Consider the following 18,826-nt stretch of genomic DNA (forward strand, 5'->3'; position numbering starts at 1 on the left):
GAAATGGTTGTTTAGGGGCCGTTGTGTGACCGGAATCATGGCTGTAATTATTAATCTGTGATTAATGCTTGACAATTTGTAGTGTGCTGCCTCAAGACATCTTGGCAATAGTGGAACTAAACTAATGACCCTTTTAATAAGGTAGACCTTAGGAGGTCTTTGTTAAAGCAAGTTGGAAGAGGTTTTTGGTGACAATACATTATCGACAAACCAGTAATTTAAGAACTAGACCAAATAATTCATAGCAACTACAAATCTCTCAATGAGGTTTAGTACATCTGGTTTCACCCTTAGTGTACACTGTGTAAGAAAGTGCTATGATTTAAAGTAAAGCGGGTACAAATCTACATTGACGTTAGGGAACTTGGAAACTAACCGAACAGGTTTGTAAAACACTCGAACACTCGGACAGCCCATATATTGTCGGCCCACAAAAGGGCTTGAATGGCTACCGGTGTAGCTCGGGGGCCATGCCGCACAGTGGTCGTACAGTGGCGGAGCCCTAAGTGGCCCGTTGTCAAAGCTGAGTTAAACAATCAAAGCATTACAACTTCATTGATTAAACGACCCTCAAATCCCAAAAACTCCTTACTCTAGCAAGCAAGTAGACAAAGATGTACTTGTCCAAATCGAATTATACCTGAAACAAATTTGGAAAATGTTAAATTTGATGGCCCTTGAGGGATGCTTCGGTGGGTAGACAAGAAAGTGTTTCACGTATTTACTGTTTTCGTCTTTCCTAGTTGGACATATGTCCGAAATATAAGGCTGATTGCGTAAGAACGGCGTAGATGAAATTGAGTTGGATGCAATGCAACGTAACCTGTTTAAATACATACGGTCATTCAAAACGCTGCGCTGTATCTATGAGATCTTCCAATATTTGCTTTTACCATGTCACTGTTTAGTGGTCATTTTTGATCCCTAACGATACAGTACTTTGCCGTCAGCTCAGATACATATTTCTTTTAATGTCATCGCGGATACCCAGAGCGTCACCTTGTGTAAGCATATATCTTAAAACATCGATTGCTAAATGGGAGTAATTTTGAGGATACAACTATTTCTTTGAAAAAGCGCTGCTGAAATTGATCAGAACAATAGCCCAAAATATGTCGCAGCCGAAATTCCTGAGTTAAGAGGATCCAGACGTAAGGAAGGATGAAAGTTAAGGTGATGCAACATGTAGCTTCGCCAATGACAGTCCCCGTTTGGCATGTCCGAGAGCTAAAAATAGTTGTTCGTTAAGTACTAAATTTTGGAGTAGGACAGCTCTGATAAAGTATACCCTAATGGTCCAGTAACTGCACCGATGCGATGCAATCAGCGTCATTGATAGTAAAGTACTTATCCCAATCCATCACTGGGTGTTTATACAGTCATTTTAGAACTCATTTAACAAACAGGTCAAAAACTAAAAACCCTTGCTACAGGTTTGATAAAATGAGCCTTTTTTACGTTAGGGGTCCTTTAAGAGGCATACTTTCACGCTAAGATAGACCAAAGACAAAACCGTACTGTTAGTTTAAAGTTAAAAGAAGAATTTGACTTCCTCATACCAGAGCAGAAACAAGGTGGTAAAATAAGTGAGTATTAGATGACCCGAACATTTGATGAAACTATAAAGGGAAAATAAACACACCATCAAACATGTGTGCCTCAGTCCGACGAAATACCAGACCATAACCAGTAGAGCAGGGGCCGAAGGTCGTTGGGTAGAACTCCAGAGGTTAATGACCTAAGGCAAATTAGCAAAATTTTGAGCTGCGTGTCAATAAGCGAAATGTGTCTTAATAGTTCCCTTTCATTAATGAATTGCAGATAATTTATTTTGATCCCGTGAGTGCACTAAAATTCCCAAAACTAGCAAAAGAACACACCAGTGACCCTAGTACATAAATTCGACAAAATCATAAGAAAATATGGCAAATTCGATTCAGAGAGGCAGAAACGAAATGCCGATTTTTTGATCACCTCCGCAAAATGTTAATAACTGTTGCAGAACAATTAGGGTTAACCTGCCAATCATCACAGTATTTTTCTTTGACCAATTAGCTCCTTTTACACATTACATTATTCCGCTGAAAAAGGTCATTCAAATAATAATTTATTCTTTCTTGTGTGCACCCTCTCCTGATTGGTTATTTCAGAGGACCATCTTGTCAAAACTAGACTCTTATTTTCACGACTCATGTGGAGGCTTTTCATTGATACGCATAATCGCGGATGTTTGGCTGCTTTAGCTGCAGCATATAAGACTAAAAAGGCTGAAATATTGAAATACGGGGCGGAACGGAGTAGGTTTTGCCTCTAGGTCATTCTTTCTATAGTTTCCGATGGAGTTGTGCTTGAAACGGAATCAGGGTTGATAAGTTCGGTGAATGCGATTGTCAGGTACATTTAAGTCTTTTTAATTTGAATGCAGCCTAAAGCTTTATTTTGGGTGTCGATGCATTGACTCCAAAACTCAACGCCTTTCTCCTATGGGAGTCGACTGTTTTGAAGGTATCTCAAGTCACTACTTTTCTTATTTCATTTAGCCTGGCTTGAATCGTATCACCGGTAGCAATACCGGAGACGCTACAGATTTACTGATTGATCTTCAAAACAAGCTTCGAAACCTCGAGAAAGAAATGGGCGAAATGGATGGACTGGTGGCTAATTTGATAATCTGGGCAGATATTTCACATTTACTCCCAAGCATTGGTAAATTACAAAGGCCAAATAACTGCCACTTTTTAGTAACACTGGATCACTTGGAATACCTACATAACTTGTTAAGAACCCGTAACACTGAGGAGTACTGTTCGCATGCCCTTCGGGACTTGTCTTTGAAAGTCCATTCGCAAGAGGCAGGCATAATGTCCCAGGTTTTTTTGTGGCTTTCATAGGTACAAGTATTCATGCTGTTATTCAACATTAGTTTTGTCATTATAGTCGTCTACAATCACGCCAAAAATGCCCCAACGAAAACAAGGTCAAAACAAGTTTGCGAAAGCAAATGAAAAGTCGGTACAAAATGATGAAGACGAACTGCGACGTCTGCATGTTGAGGTTTCAACTGATCAGATGCTCAAAGCTCAGTGGACATTCTCTTCAACTGTCCTACCCGCTACGTCAATTCATTCTGAGAAAAGAACAATGCATGTTATTGTGTTTATCAGCTTTTTTTGTTGCTTTAGTTGCTTGAGTAACCCATCGATTTTTCTTTAGTTTGCCGCTAAAAAAGACCGAGGGCGTTCGAAATATCCTGATTTCCTCCGCCTTGCCTTATGTTAACAATGTTCCGCATTTGGGAAATCTAATTGGTTCCTTACTGAGCGCAAACATTTTTGCACTATACTGTCAGACTGCAGGCTACAATGTACTCTCCATTTGCGGTACAGACGAGTATGGAACCGCCACTGAAGCGAGAGCCCAGGCTGAGGGTCTGACTCCTCAGCAAATAACCGATAAGTACCACAAGTTACATTGCCAAGTTTACGACTGGTTTGACATCCATTTTGACTACTTTGGAAGGACTTCGACACCTGTTCATACTGAGTAAGCACTTTTTCAGCCCCACTGCCGCATTCGTAGGTTCTTTTAATTCACAAATGTATGCCTTTCTTTGTAGAATTACACAGGAAATATTCTGGGACCTCTACAATAATGGCTTCGTCACTGAAGCCTCTGTGGAGCAGCTGTTTTGTGAGAAGTGTGAAAAATTTCTAGCTGACAGATTTGTGGAGGGTGTGTGTCCCTTCTGCAAGGCAGAAGATGCGAGGGGTGACCAGTGCGACACTTGCGGCAAACTTATAAATGCTGTCGAGTTAATCAAACCGCAATGCATTACTTGCCGCAGTTACCCCACGGTTCGCTCCTCCAACCACCTCTTCCTCGATCTTCCTAAGGTGTTTTTCTGATTTATAATGGCATACCTAATCCCAGTAGCCGTTATTTATGCCCTTGGTTCTTTTTACACGATTGGGGTTCATTAGTCTAGTTCTACTTGTAAACTCTATGTTGTCTTATATATTTCGACCTTGTATTGAGCTTAATGTAATCCATTCGGTAATCTTGGTTAGATTTGTTATGAAGATTGAAGTTGGTAGTTTGAAGAAGTAATATCTTGACGGTAATTTTACGAGATTTGGTTTAGAAATGTTTTGGCTTTCTCCTACTTGCGACCCAGTTCTTTCCCCCTCATTCAGGTACGGTGTTGATTGATATAACCTATTCTTCGTCTTAGCGTCGAACAGCTAATTTCATCTGGCGCATTTGAAATTATTAGCCCATTTATAAACATTAATCCTCTTTAGTATAACTATCCCACTAACCATTCATTAGCCGCCATGAAGTCTTCCTACGGAAACTTGCTTTGGCTAATCCATTAATTACTCCGTTCCCTAGAGTGCTCACAAAGCATTTACTTATCACATCCACTGTTTATTGTTCATATGCTTTTATTAAGTGTATTCGTTGGAAAGGAAAAAGCGATTCGTCGATGATTTTTGCTGTTATATATTACCTGAATAACAATGGCATTGAATGCGGGTGAGTGCTACCACTGCTCTGAGATTTAAGTCATGACCTCACTTTCACGCCTTTCGGTATGGCCAAGTATCTGCCCTCCAAGAGGTGGCCTCAAGACACTATTCTTTTTTTTTTACCGAATTAGCAGTGTGCTTTCCTTCAACCCTCATCTGTATATGGCAAGCATTTTGATGCCTAGAAGACAAGAAAATTGGACGGATTCACGTGCCAATTGTAGCCTGAATTTGCCGACATCACGTAAGTAGAGTGGTCGGCCAAAGGAATCTAATTATAACCTCAATAGAATGCAAGTTGTGGAGCTAAACTCTGCATGTGTTTCGCTTTTCCAGAGCACTGTCTTTCTAGTACCGTCTGGTGACCTAACAGGGTTACCATTAGCTTCCCGCAACTTGAAAAGGTATCAACATACTTCGTATTTTACTGGTTTCGCAAGCGATTCTATCAAATATATTTTTTGCCCTCAGTTATTATCACTATTTTACCGATCAATATTTGAGAGTTGAGATTGATATGGTCATCACACCAGATGCCTCCTACGACGTTATGGTGTAATGCTCAGCCGTTGAATTTTGGAATCTCGCTGGAGCATTCGGTAAAACTGCTACCAATACAGCACTTGGACTTTTGCCACCATTTTGGAGACCAAATTATGGAGGACTGTAAAAGTGCTATATGGTGAACTATACAATCAAAAATGGTGTTGTTACCTTCTTTTAGCTGGAGGAGAAAGTTGATGTCTTCTTCACTGAGAGCGTGGAGGATCCTAACTGCAAATGGACCCAAGTAGCGCAGTCTATCGCTCGCACCTGGCTTCGCGATGGCTTCAAGAAGCGCTGCATCACCCGTGATCTCAAGTGGGGCGTACCAGTGCCTCTGCTCAATTTCAAAAACAAAGTCTGTCTCCTTTTGAGATATAACTTAGTTCTGCTTCTAGACATCAAGCTTGTGACTTCTCCTCGTCTCTTGAATATGTTTAATAAACCCGCATTTTCAGATCATCCTGATAATCTCGGAACCATTCCAACTTGTGTTAATAATGTGGCCTTCCGCATCCGGTTTTGTCGTGCAGATGGCATTCTTATTAACAAATCTTTGTCTATATCCAGTGCCTATTAAATTAATTTTTTTTTGAGTTTTGTTTCTTCTCACTACTCCTCTCCTTGAGTTATGGGATCTTCTTCCTTCAAGGTTTCGTTTATGGACACTTCCATGGTTTCAGATTGATCATTTACATGGTCGTCATAATCCAGCTCAGACTGTACAAGCCGACGAATTTCATTGATAACCAAGGTTAGAGTTTGAATACAATACCTATTGAACAATGCAATTTTTTTACCTTGACAGGTTTTCTACGTGTGGTTTGACGCCCCCATCGGGTACATCTCGATCACGGCAAACTACACGAGGGACTGGCGTCAGTGGTGGCTGCCGTCGGAGGATGTGGCGCCGGTGGAGTATTTCCAATTCATGGCAAAGGACAACGTTCTTTTCCACTCCGCCATCTTTCCTGCCTGCCTTCTGGGTAGTGGCAAGAAGTTCACTTTAGTGAAACACATCATTGCCACAGGTCGGCTACTCCCTTATTAAGAATTTACGTTGAGTTAGACGACTTCTTTAAAAGCGTACCTCTAGTTCTGTGTGCGTAGCGTGCATTACTGACAATGTCCGTTTTATTAGTCAAATTCCGATAGTTTTTTTTCAACTGTATTATGCAGGAGTACGTTTTTTGTCCCAGAATACCTTAACTATGAAGGAAAGAAGTTTTCTAAGAGTCGAGGAGTCGGTGTGTTCGGAAATAACGCAGAAGACAGCGGTATTGAGTCCAACATTTGGCGTTTCTACTTAGCCTACATTCGTCCCGAAACCCAGGTTAACGACTTTTTTGCCACGATTGGTCACCGCCTTGGTTGTAATTAATCCGAGGTTTTTCGTCTGTAGGACAGCACCTTTTCTTGGGAGGACTTTGCTCTCAAAAACAACAGCGAATTGCTAAACAACCTCGGCAACTTTATCAATAGGTAAGCAGGCTTTGCCTTCAACTTCTGACTTCTCTTTTGTCTAGACCTCTGATGTTCGTGATGAAGTTCTTTAACTCTACCGTACCGAGCATGAAGAGCCTTCAACCGGACGACGTGACCTTCCTGGCTCGGGTGAACAGTATTCTGCACGAGTATATCAGCCACATGGAAAATTGTCGTTTGCGTGAGGGCATTCGCTCGGTCCTCGGTATCTCTCGGCTCGGCAACGGCTACCTACAGGTTCAGAGGCCCTGGGTCCTCTATAAGTCCTCCGACACCATGTTAGAACCCTTCTTCCTAAGCTATATTGACTGAGATTGTGGTTGAGATGGTTTTGTCAGGCTTGGGTGTGTCTACGTTCGTCTTACAGCCAGCGAGCCGGCGTGGTGACTGGAATAAGCAGTAACATCGCCGCGCTATTAGGCATCCTCCTACGTCCTTTCATGCCCACCATTGGAGAAGAGATTTTCGCACAGTGCAAACTACCCTCCGAGCGCCGCAGTCTCGCACCCATGGTCACCAACGGTGGTCACATCATCTGCCTTCTGCCTGAGGGACATGTAATTGGCGAGGTTGGTTCCTGTTGCGCAATATATGTCGTACCACTCATACTTCTTCTGAAGGCATTTTAAGGTGCATCAGCCTAGAGGCAGTTTTATTATGCACGTATAGAAGGGCTGGAAAAGTAGGGCTACAATTGACACGACCGCCACCGAAAGCGCGCTTGGTACCCAGGTTTCACTCTGTAATTGATGATGTTTGTAAAACTATGCTTTCATGTTTCTCCGGTTATGCTTATTCTCATCTGTTTAGAGTTTATCGGAGAGGTCGACAAAAGTATTTTGAAACTTTCAGAACTCCATTGAAATTGTTTTTTTTTTCTAGAGCTCATACCAAAAGAGGTTTTTGATTTATTATATAGGTTAATGCATAGTATAGCTTAGCTCTCATCCTCTGAGGTTTGGATTCTTTACTTGTTTATTGGTCTGTCAAAGAGGTCTGTAATACCATTCTTTAGTACGTTTGAAATCCAGATGAATCTTTTTGCTTTAACCTGGGTCGCCTGGATCCTATTGAGGCCTCTAACCAGATAAGTGAGGCGTAATGACTTCGGGACGGATGTCTTTATTCACCGACGTAATGAGTACGCAAGGTTGGTGCATGCATGGTCGGTGACTATAGCGTAGAGGCTGCTGGGGAGTGAGTCTGTCTCTGAGTTATGTCTCGGTGATTTCAATTACCCATATATCATAGTAACCATCCCTCAAGTAGTTAACAGTAGAGGGCACTACTGGATATAAAGCGTTCAGGCAGGACTAAGCAAGAATATGGTTTTATGGGATGTTCGAAGATCAGCAATTACTTGGTACTTCCAGAATATCGAACATGGAACGTACTTCCGGGGTTGTAGGCATCCGCAACGCTTTTTCGACGTAGAAGTTATGTCGTCTAAGTCACTGCATTTGCGTTGACACATCACAGTGAGACTAACAATTCTATGGCATCTGATCTACTATGAGGTTTAGTCGTTTGATTTTTGAGCGATTTATGGATAATTTGCTACTAGAAGAATATGCTAGCAAAATGGAGCACTTATTTTCACCTCACACTATCACAGCTACCTGAGCTATTTAGGTATTGGAATCCAGTGATGCATAGGATCTGTGATTTTTGTCAGTGGTATCATAAAATTACCCTTTTATTTCAGCCGAAGCCTTTGTTCAAGAAAATTGAGGCCCACGACGTCCAGCGGCTGAAAAAGTTGTACTATCCGACATCTTAACAGATCCTCATATCATCAATGCCGTAATACTGCGCAAAGGTCCTGCATTTGGTGCTCTCGTGTTTTGGCTTTAATTTTTGGCAATTTGGCACAGATATTGTGGATCGGATAGCGAAAGATAGTCTATATCGGAGCACACATAGTTGGGCCGCGCTGGGTTGGGGTTGTTATTTGTTCCCTCGACGGCATTGGTGACGTACTTGCTCAAGAGTAGGTTTCTGGTGTTGGGGCGGCGTGGGGCTTGTGGTACTTCTGGGTGCGGGTGCAGTGCGTGTGTTGGCGCAGGGGTAAGCCAGTCCCTATTTCAGTCTGGGTGCTATTGACTAGAAGTAACCAATTCTTCCGAAACCATACGAAAGTACGGCAGGATTGCACTAAGGCGCACCGATCAATCTAGTGAGGACTTGCGTAAGGTAGGGATTTTGCGTTGAGGTTCGGATGGACCTGTAGTTTGTGATGCAGCGCGTAACCTAATTTAAAATGCATTTTTAACCATTCGCACTCAAAAATCTATTTTGCTAGCTTTGTGGGATTTAAAGGTGATACAGCGATGTTTAATTAAGCGGCGCTTTAAGCACCTTGTCCATCGTGAAAGGACTATGTTTAGTGGCGCTTAACACGGAAACGGATTATGTATCTATCCGTTGACAGATATAAGACCGCTAAGGCTCTGCACTTATGTGATGACATATTAGTTAATCCTATTTTTAAAGAGGCGAGATTCGGGTTTGTAATTTTATTGTTTTAACGCCAGAAAGTTGAAAAAACTCAAGAAGTACTTAGAAGGCTGTCCGGAATTACTGACAATTACTGATGCATTTAAGGACACGCTGCTTCATCATGCAGCTTTTGGTGGTGCTTTCAAAACAGCTGCTTATCTTGACAGCTCTAATAGTAGTCTTAACTCACCAAATGCCATCGGTCAATGTCCGTTTATGACTTCATGTCTATCGGGTAGTTTTGAGACTGCGGCTCTACTGCTGTGCCGATGCAAGGATGTAAATCAAAGTGACAAAACAAAGCTATCAGCAATTCATCTCGGTGTGTGCTTATCGACCGTGTTTATGCGAGTGACCTACAGTAAATGTGTTTTATAATAGTGTGTTAAGGTCTCTGTACGGAAACTAATATCTTTCCAATAATATTGCATTTGATTACGCAGCTTTGTGGAATTGTAATGGTGATGCATTTAGTGGCTGTAGTATTCCCTTGTTTTTGGCGACAAAGTAATGGTTTAACCAAAGGACTTTCTGAAATGTACCCGCATGTACAAATGGTCATTCCTTATAACTACTTAATTGCCTCTCACACAGCAGGCAAAATTAAGACTTTTTACGAGGAACAATAGGCATAAATGTCTGCGATGTTTCCGGTTGGTATGAGATCAAAGTTAACGTTTTTCCTCCTTATTCGTTGACAGTATTGTTAGTGTTCAAAATAACTATTTAAAAGTGATCCTTGCTTACTGCATATGATGTCCTATTATTGTCGACTACGCCATTGATGCATTGATGTCTCTTAAAAGCTTGCAGGTCTGGTAACACGGCGCTTGTATTAATGCTGATATTTTGTGGTGCAACTTTGGAGGCATTAGACTCTGATAATTCTCTCCCTCTTCATTTTGCGGCACAATCCGGTAAGTGTGATGCGTAATTATATTTGGTCACTGAGTCCCCCCATTGATTTTGTGGAACTACTTCTCCAAATAGGTGGTCCAAATATATGCAGTCTTTTATTGCGTTTTTTTCCTGAGGCTGTTGAATATCAAGACACGAGGAAGAACACCCCCTTGCATGTCGCTTGTGGAGGTGGCAACATGGCAACTGCATCTGGCATTCTAAGAGCCACACTTTATCCACCTTCCATACTCTTAAAAATAACGAATGCGGGGACATTGTGCACAGTGTCGGTAAAGAGAGATTATGATGTGACTTTAAGAAATGAGGAGGGACAAACTCCCGAACATGTGGCGGGTAGACGTGGTTATTATGAGTTGGCTGCCCTGATTCAAAATGAATTGTATAAATCTGGAAATGCTCGACATATCTCAACTTCACCGAGCCAAATTTCCCTAATTATGTGAGAAAGATCGTTTAAAACATTTCACTTACTTTTTCAACCATGATATTAATTAATGACCCCGTAAATACCTAGATTGATTCATACCAGATTATGTTTTAAACTCCGAGGCGTAAGTAGGCATTTCTAGGTGACTAAATCTTACTGTTCCAATAGAACAACTCAATTTCTCTTTTTCATAGTATGCTATATGCCAAATGGGCAATTAGTATAAAAATACGCATTGCAAGTACTGAATTAACATTCCTGCTGTCATTCGGATACCTTAACGAAGAGGGTAGTCTGGAGCAGTAGAAAGATTTGTCACGGAAATTAAACTAATCGTTTACCATTATAATCCATACAAACAATAATATACGTCTAAAACTCATTATTTGGACCCAAGGTACTCCCTTTGCGGTCCCCCTGGTCGACGAAGAGCTATGAACTTCTGGATGTTGGCTATTTCTTTGGGGTGGCTTTACCCCTATCTGCATTTGCGAGTAAGCCATCTTGATTTTATTCTTTATCTTACATAGAAAGTAGGTTTGAAGTGAAAAGGATTTGGGCTGAGGGAAGAGCGGATTACCTATTTTTAATACTGTGTAATTCCAATTTGAAGTCGGTGTCTGCTTAAATAGGCAAATACATTTTGTTATATAAGCTCTCAAAATGGTCACTGCCATACATTTAGGCGCATATTCTTCTACAGTGCTTATTCATGAAGTCTACCCTCTGCTATAGCGGACAACTTTCTTAATCTACGTTTTAGATTTATCGGAGTGCAGTTGCCCTATCAGCGACAGAATCAACCGTCTTTATTTGCATGAATGTATTTCTATGGGTCTGTTATTTCATGGAAGTATACAAAAATCCCGGCTTTCTCCCCACTAACACATTGGAATACGAGAAAGAAATGCGAGAGGCAAGCAAATATACCGTTATTTGCCTGCTTATCTGTAAAGCGATGGTCAAGGACGCAGCTAAATCACCTAGGGAATTGTACCGATTCAGTCGTCATTTTCCAATTTAATGCTACTTCTGCGGAAGGACTAGAAAATGGTTGGGATTTAACCACTTGTTATTTCGCTTACTTGGATTACTTTCTAATTGGAGATCAGGATGCTTTTAAGCGAGACTCTTTATTGCCTTTGCTAATTTCATCGGTAGAGACTGTTTCTAATTCTATCCGCCTTAGCAGTGTATTTCGTCTTAACTTAAAATGGCCAATCATTCTAGCTCTTCGTCGAATGCAGGAGGCTTCAAAAGCGCACCAATCTGCTGGCTGAGGTGGAAACACCTCAAACCGAGTTGCTACCGCTGCAGGTACAGGCTCTGCGACGCTCAATTGGGATCCTCAAGCGCCGTTTGAGTAGTCTCTGCCACACTTGTGGCTGCATTAAGCCGATTAGGACAAAACACTGCAGCCTCTGCAACCGTTGTGTGAAAGTGATGGATCACCACTGTCCTGTGACTGACAACTGTGTGGGACAGGACAATCGGTAAGCCCTAAAATTAGATGTCGAGGGAAATCTGCAACTAGAAACTGTTTTCATTGACCATCCTGTTTCAGAGTATGGTTCCTTCTGACTAGTATTATGGTCACGATCGTGAGTAGCTGGATTGGATGGCTGGCAGTAAGGTACTGGCAAAAGGCTGATTCAACTAGTCTTTATGAGATAATGACGCTGGTGCTCCTCTCCATTGGCTGGATGTTCGGTCTTAATGCGTGCTTCATGACGGTAGGTCGGTCTCACTATGTAAGGACTTTAACAATTGTTATGCTTATTATCGTGGATTTAGATGCTAGTAATTTAGTCGTAATTTGAACATGATTACATCTACATCAGAGGCCGAGAATCCAATTGGATGACAGATAGAAGTGTTCGAAATGGAAAGATAAGTCCAAATAAGGCTTATTTTTCTTTTGTTCTAAAGATAAGCAGTGCTATTTTCAACATGACGACAAATGAGCTGACAAACTGGCGAAGATATGAGCACTTTGGGACCGCAAAAACGGGATTTAGAAATCCCTTTAATCAGGGTTATTGGAGCAACGTAGTGGAGTTTTTTCGTCCCCGTCACTACGAGACGGAGCGTGAGCTCTACAAACACAGTGCAACGGATGGAGGGAGGTATCCGTTTGTTGTTTGATAGACTAGGAAGTTGTTATGGCCTTTCTCACTGAATATCCTCCAAATGTTAATAAAGGCGTAGTTGTTAGTGGTTGTGTTTGTTAGTTGAATTTGTCTAATAATGAGTGGATAGCCTTACCCAATCCAAATATGGTGAAATGCTTTCACACATCAAAGTGTTATTAACGGTGCATCTTTAAAATAACCCTATTCTGGTAAACGGAATTACACGAAACCAGATGTGATCTGAATGTGTATAAAAGAAATGATGAGATACTAGTGAGATGTGCGGAGCTACTTGTAGTGACCACTTTTCGGTCCAAGCTTATGCAAATGCCACTGAATTCGGTTGAATATGCTGCCAGTGTGGCGCTTGGATCTGTCCTCTCGAGTCCTCGACTCAGCGGTTAGGGTATCAAGCAAATCTGGGGTCGTCTGAACTTCAGACGAGGTCATTCTGAGTTTTCGTGAGACTAAAGAGGCCCGGTTTTTGGTCACGCTAGCCCAAACTTGTTGCCTCCGAAGTACTGACTCCCCGGCCGGGGTCGGTGACACATAGTACTCCGCATAGCGGCGTGAGATATGGGGAGTAATCGGTGTCTGTCTCAGTGAAGCCGACTCGTCGTTATCACCCTTAAAGGAGGGTCGTTCTTTTTTGACAAAATAGCCGCCCACATTTTCAATGTACATGAGGGAGAAATGAGGTACACTCGGAGTTTTGTGTACAATGGATGGGGCCGGAGTCGTTTTGGTGACAGGAGAAGCATATTTTACTGCTCTGCACAATTTCGAGGTTTGTACATCACTCAATACTGGTCTGAACTGTGTGGGTACGACCCTTACAGGCACCGTGGTAATTTGATACATCGGAAGGGAAATTTCGCCCTCCAAGTAGTTCACAATGAATGTTACACGGTTAAAGGAACAGCAGTTCGACTGAACAATGGGAATACAAGCTTCGATCTTGCTGTAGTAATTTCTATAGACTCTAGTAACCTCGGAATAGTGCCTGTTTAAGTAATATGTGTAATTTATGGCATACGTAATTCTCACTTTTTTCTGTCGAGTTGGAAGTGATACTTCAATTTTTGGTTCCCCTTTCATAATGGACTGCATGGGTAATGTATGTGTCATAGTGGAGATGTTGATTTTTGTGCTTCTATTCCATGAGGATTTTCTTGTGGTATTGATTGTGGATTGTGTAACGACAGCGATAAAACTTGGACACGTAGAGGGTATCATCTTAGAGGTCTTGCAAGTCGAGCTGCCTTGAGAGCGCTGTTTTGTTGGTGCTGACTGTTTCGGCTTCACCCCATATGATACGTTGGTGGTAGTGTGATTTCTCCGTACATCTAGTTTGCGTTGTGTGCGCACATTCTCAGATGATTCTTTCCTATTTAAATCTGTTGTTTGTGTGGCTTTCGTTAGAGGCATGGAGGGTCGTGAAGGCACCTCGAAAAATCCCATGTGTTGATCGCGACAGAAAGAGTACCCTGGGGGTACACAATTAAGAATCCGTATCATTTCCAGCGCGTGTCGATTCATGAAACTTCTAGGACTATTATTTTCGGGGTTAGTGCGTCGCTCCCAACTGTTGGGGAAATGCGGACAATCCCTTGGGCTCCGCATCCATCCATCTTCCTCATCAACGTTGCACTCAACTAAAACCACTTGATGATGGCGACCACTCCTTCGATCATAACTTGAAAACATAGTCTAGAACTGATTCGAGAAATTATACAAAACAGGACGAGAATATACTCTTCTTGAGCTGAAAACCGAAAAGTAAACTCAGATAATCAGGAGGCTGATCGCTATTCACACCCCGGACATGCTGCCATACGCAAATTCACGTGCCCAATGGGACAAATCAATCCGTGACGCGTGAACCACCCAATTCCCCAACTCTTGACACTCGTAAACAGCTACTCAGTAACCACGATTCCCTTAAATCATAACTAGGCAACCGAATTATATTACGGACACAATCACCGGAAGAGGAGTTGGCAAAACTTGGCCCATGCATTTCTGCCATCCAAAGACAAGAAAATGTATAGTCAATATCAGTAAAAACTCTATTGCCAGAGAGATTGAAGACGTAAGCATTTGACATGATAGAAAAACAGCATCGGAGTGGGATCATCTGGTCGTGTATACAGGAGACTGAAAGGCTAGTTCTTTATGCACATACGGATAAGCATAGCAATTATCCACTGATTGCTTGTTGATGCAGTCCCGATTTGTCTGAATCCAATTTCATAAAGTTCTTTAGTATTGGATAGATATTACTGAAGGCTTGATAGATCTCATCTCGCACTTTGGCACCTGTAAGAGATGAAAAGTAGACTATGAGACACGATATAGTTGCTGACATTTCGCTTGACGTGATTTACACTCGTTCTATGTCAGTGTTTTTAACAAAAGTGTAGTTAAGCATGAAAATATTTACCGGTTAAGACGATTTTCCCTGACACGAAAATCAGAAGGACAATCTTGGGCTTTTGCATCCGATAAACAAGCCCGGGAAACAACTCGGGTTCGTACCTAAAGAAAATTCCCTTGATATTACTTAGTCTTGTTTTAGAATGCCTCTCTTTCGTCTGAGCTGGAACTTACGTGGTAAATTTCTTTTGTGCAGCGTTTAGACCCTCCAGACGAATATGGAACCGCACGTCACAGGACCCCACCATGTTCTGAATTGTGAAACCTTTGAATCGAGCCTAAAAGAAGTAAAATAATCCATGAAAAAGTTTGTCTCAAACCTTGGGGAATACACTATGGCACGACGCTATACGACATGTCGACGATTGTGTTCCAGGTCAGCCGATTCAAAAATAACAGACCATCAGATATGAGCCTAAACACGTGAAGTAATTGAAAATAGCAGGACATCAAAAACCAAGAAAAGTGAATCTTACATCAAAACCCAACTTTTGAATAATTCGGGCGTACTTGCGCGCAGCAAGACGCGCCTCATTCTCACTTTTGGCACCAGTGCAGACCATTTTGCCGGAGGAGAAGATGAGTGCAGTAGTTCGTGGCTCCCGGATACGCATGATCACGGCAGCAAATCGTTTCGGGTTGTACTCAGCGTTACGTGCGCTTTGAGCTATCCGTCTTAAGTCCAACCTTATCTCGAGATTCACTGTACACACGATATTTCTGAAAGCAATGAATTCCTCGGAATACATTTATGCAGAGAAAAGCTGTTCAAGCCCATTTCTAATAATTAAGCGACTAGTAAAACCACGGCAGATCCCCAACAAAAGGTGGTGATCGACGGGAATGATACTTACTGTAGCTGTGGCTGAGGTATTACGCCATCGCGTTCGTGGAATGGTGTACCAGGAGTGTTTGGAGTACACGGCGGCCTACTGTGTGCCTGAGCGCTGGAAGGAGCAGCGTAGCTTCCAACAACACTGACAAGCTGGTTGACGGGAGTTGGCTGCATCTGCTCGACGGAACCCGGAGGGTTGCTGGTGAGGACGCTGCCGATGCTCACATTGCTTGGCTGAGGGGTCCACGAGGGACTGTTGGAATCAAATGGGCTTTTAGTAAGGTAATTCACAAAAAATGGGCCTTCTAATATTACACTTGCATAGAACCAAACTCTAATACCTGAAATATCTCAAATACGAAGCGCAGAAATCAAGTAGAAACGTCTGGCATTTGAATACTTTGCGTCACCGGTAAAGACAGGTAAAATAAGCTAGTGTTGTTGGGGAACCTGACGTTAGACATAAATGCGTTCTGTCACAAACTCCATATTAAAGGAAAGAGGTCATGTAGCTTGAAAGTTTATAACCCTAAAGGAAAAACTAGCCCTTCGGAATGGGATAAAGGTGCAGATTTACAAATGACAGAACATCGTCTTTAGAATTACAACGCACAAGTAAATTGCCCAAATATCATTGAGGAAACATATCACGAGCACCCCGATCTGGAGGGAACAGAGGCAACTTACTTCATGCTAAAAGCTTATTATAAATACTGGACATTCCAGCCAATCAAGACGAGAACACTTAAACAAAATTCGCAAAATTTAAAATGAACGAAAGTTAAAACGCTAACCAAAATACATTATTATTCTTTAATTTTTTGCCAGATCAATGTAGTGACAAGAGTTAAGAATGAAAGATTTTGAAGGCTCTGGCTTTTAGATATCGAAAAAGTAATGTGCCTGAAATTAAAAACTAATCAAACAATTTTACGATATTAGGTTCTACAGAAAAACACTATTTGCAAAATAAAAAGCTGTTAAATTGCCATCTCTCCAAACATCTGTTACAGAATATTCTGCCTTGTAGTATCAAGGAGGAACACCCGCGTATTTACCGCAGCAATTTGCTACATGCTTTGCAGAAATTTAAGTCTCGGTCGATTATGGTTTAGCGTCCCGAGATTACCCTGAAGACGAAAGAAGACATAATACTTGGGCAGAATATATATTCAGCACAGAGAAGGTGTTTGGGTTACTGGCATGGCCCGAAGGCCAGCGCACCCAACTAGGTACAAGAAGGCAAAAACAGAAGTTCAAAAGTGGCGCCTCGCCAATACTGAGGGATAAGCCACCACCGAATTACAGTAAGCTCGCTCTGTGAAGTGGCCTTTGGTCCGTGTTGGTGAACTGACCTATCTTATGTGCGTTAGCAATATTGTAACACCTATGTTGCTTTAATGTATCTTTTAGGGAGGAGGCAAGCTGGAAATACGAATCTAGTGACAGGATCGTCCTCTCCCGTGCCTAGTGATTGCTGTTCCCCCCCTCCTTCTTAAACGCTGTACTTTCCTTCTCGATCTTTTCCTCTTTAATAAATATGTCTAAATTGAACCAACCGGGTTCTTCTAAGAGCAATAGGAACAGGGATGTTGAGACCGATGAGCCTCACCCTACAATATATGTTACTCCCGGCAATGGTGTTTGCCAAGCATTTTGAGAAGATTTGGACCCGTAGATTTAGACGGTTGGCAGACATGCATTACTTCAATTCCCGAACTTTATTATATCATCTTGATAAGTGATTGATCTGCTGTAGGGTCTCCCGTCTTTTCTGAAATTTTAATAATTTAAGTAGTGTCAAAGAACTGACGATACAGAACTGCAGGAGACCTGGAATTTGTTTAGTGGTTGCAGTATCGTGCTGCAGGGCGAAAGTGTAGCTTAACATTTATCACAACATCAAGTATTTGCATTGTGCTTGTTTACTAGGGGTCGTAATTGCTCCAGGGATTTTACAATCATCCGGCAGTTTGAAGTCTCGGCCGCACTTATAGCTACCTTACAAGTTTAATGTAGATAATGCCAACGTAATTCTTTGTGTTAACTAATGAAGTTCAAGCAATGGGTTCTGCAGTAGCAAGTCGCCTTCTACATTGCAAGCCTTTCTGACAATTAATTGACCGTCTCTGTTCTCCCTGAACTTAAGTTAATACCCTTACCACAGCGTAAATTTGGTTCCTCTTGCGTATCTGTAAAGTTATGGTAAAGCTTGTTTTGTGGTTTAAAACATCATCACTTCTCCAAACATAGTAGACTATGGTTTTTGCCTACTTTAATTTTCTTGGGCCTGGCCTTCCGTACATGCTAATGACCTCTCATCTCTTTTGTGCGACTTCAGAAAGGACATATTGCGCTACAATGGTGGCATAGATAGGTAATGTTAATTGAAAAAAACCAAATGATTTATAAGGCTGATTACCAAATCCTAACGTAGCAGACTGCAAGGATCTACTATAGATGGGTGAACATGAGGCCCATTACACTGCCTAAGGTCTCAAGTGCGTAGTCAAGCCGTACCTCCTTTACTTCTCTAAAAGCTGTGAATAGCGCACATGAACGGCTGGACACGAGTGAAATAAAAACAAAGTGGAAACAAGTCAATGCATAAATTGAATTGTGTTAAGGTTAATTTGGGGTTTGGTTTTGCTAAACAGCTTTACTATCATGTGAATTTTCCTACACACATTTATTGGCATGCGAAACGCATAATTTCAGGCACATTATTTAGCTTTGAGCAGAATGAATCTATTGATTTCCCCTGTGTCTCATACACTTTGCAAGCAAGAAAAACTTAGGAAAGAATTGAGTTACCGGAATGAATAATTAGAGTTAGATATGATATCCTTTCATCCACAAAGAAATGCAACAACTACCGTTTTAGGCTCGGAAGGTAGTCTTATAAGCGTTGATTACGTTGCAATGGTCGATTCAGAAAATTGACTGAAGACACCTACAGAGGCAACGCTCGGAGTTAGAAGAGAGTTGTGAAATGATAAGAAATGTTTGCTGACTATGA

At 41.7% G+C, this 18,826-nt stretch overlaps 2 protein-coding genes across 2 annotated transcripts; one reads left to right on the plus strand and one right to left on the minus strand. All coding sequences in view use genetic code 11, as the record gives it.

The window, feature by feature from the left end:
* Positions 1–2,958: 2,958 nt before the first annotated feature.
* EGR_02553 (Methionyl-tRNA synthetase, cytoplasmic) lies at positions 2,959–12,549 on the plus strand (the record flags this gene model as incomplete). Its single annotated transcript, XM_024491802.1, has 12 exons — positions 2,959–3,116; positions 3,214–3,543; positions 3,617–3,893; positions 5,254–5,430; positions 5,881–6,103; positions 6,272–6,405; positions 6,475–6,554; positions 6,599–6,835; positions 6,925–7,126; positions 11,635–11,897; positions 11,969–12,137; positions 12,334–12,549. 12 exons carry the CDS (start codon positions 2,959–2,961, stop codon positions 12,547–12,549), a joined length of 2,466 nt encoding a protein of 821 aa, XP_024353617.1.
* Positions 12,550–14,736: 2,187 nt separating this feature from the next.
* On the minus strand, positions 14,737–17,510 carry EGR_02554 (TATA-box-binding protein; the record flags this gene model as incomplete). The annotated part of the gene is made up of 6 exons (XM_024491803.1): positions 14,737–14,855; positions 14,980–15,074; positions 15,147–15,250; positions 15,449–15,692; positions 15,827–16,060; positions 17,437–17,510. 6 exons carry the CDS (start codon positions 17,508–17,510, stop codon positions 14,737–14,739), a joined length of 870 nt encoding a protein of 289 aa, XP_024353618.1.
* Positions 17,511–18,826: the final 1,316 nt, after the last annotated feature.

Source organism: Echinococcus granulosus (genome assembly GCF_000524195.1).
Source record: "Echinococcus granulosus chromosome Unknown EG_S00012, whole genome shotgun sequence".
Classification (NCBI taxonomy): domain Eukaryota; kingdom Metazoa; phylum Platyhelminthes; class Cestoda; order Cyclophyllidea; family Taeniidae; genus Echinococcus; species Echinococcus granulosus.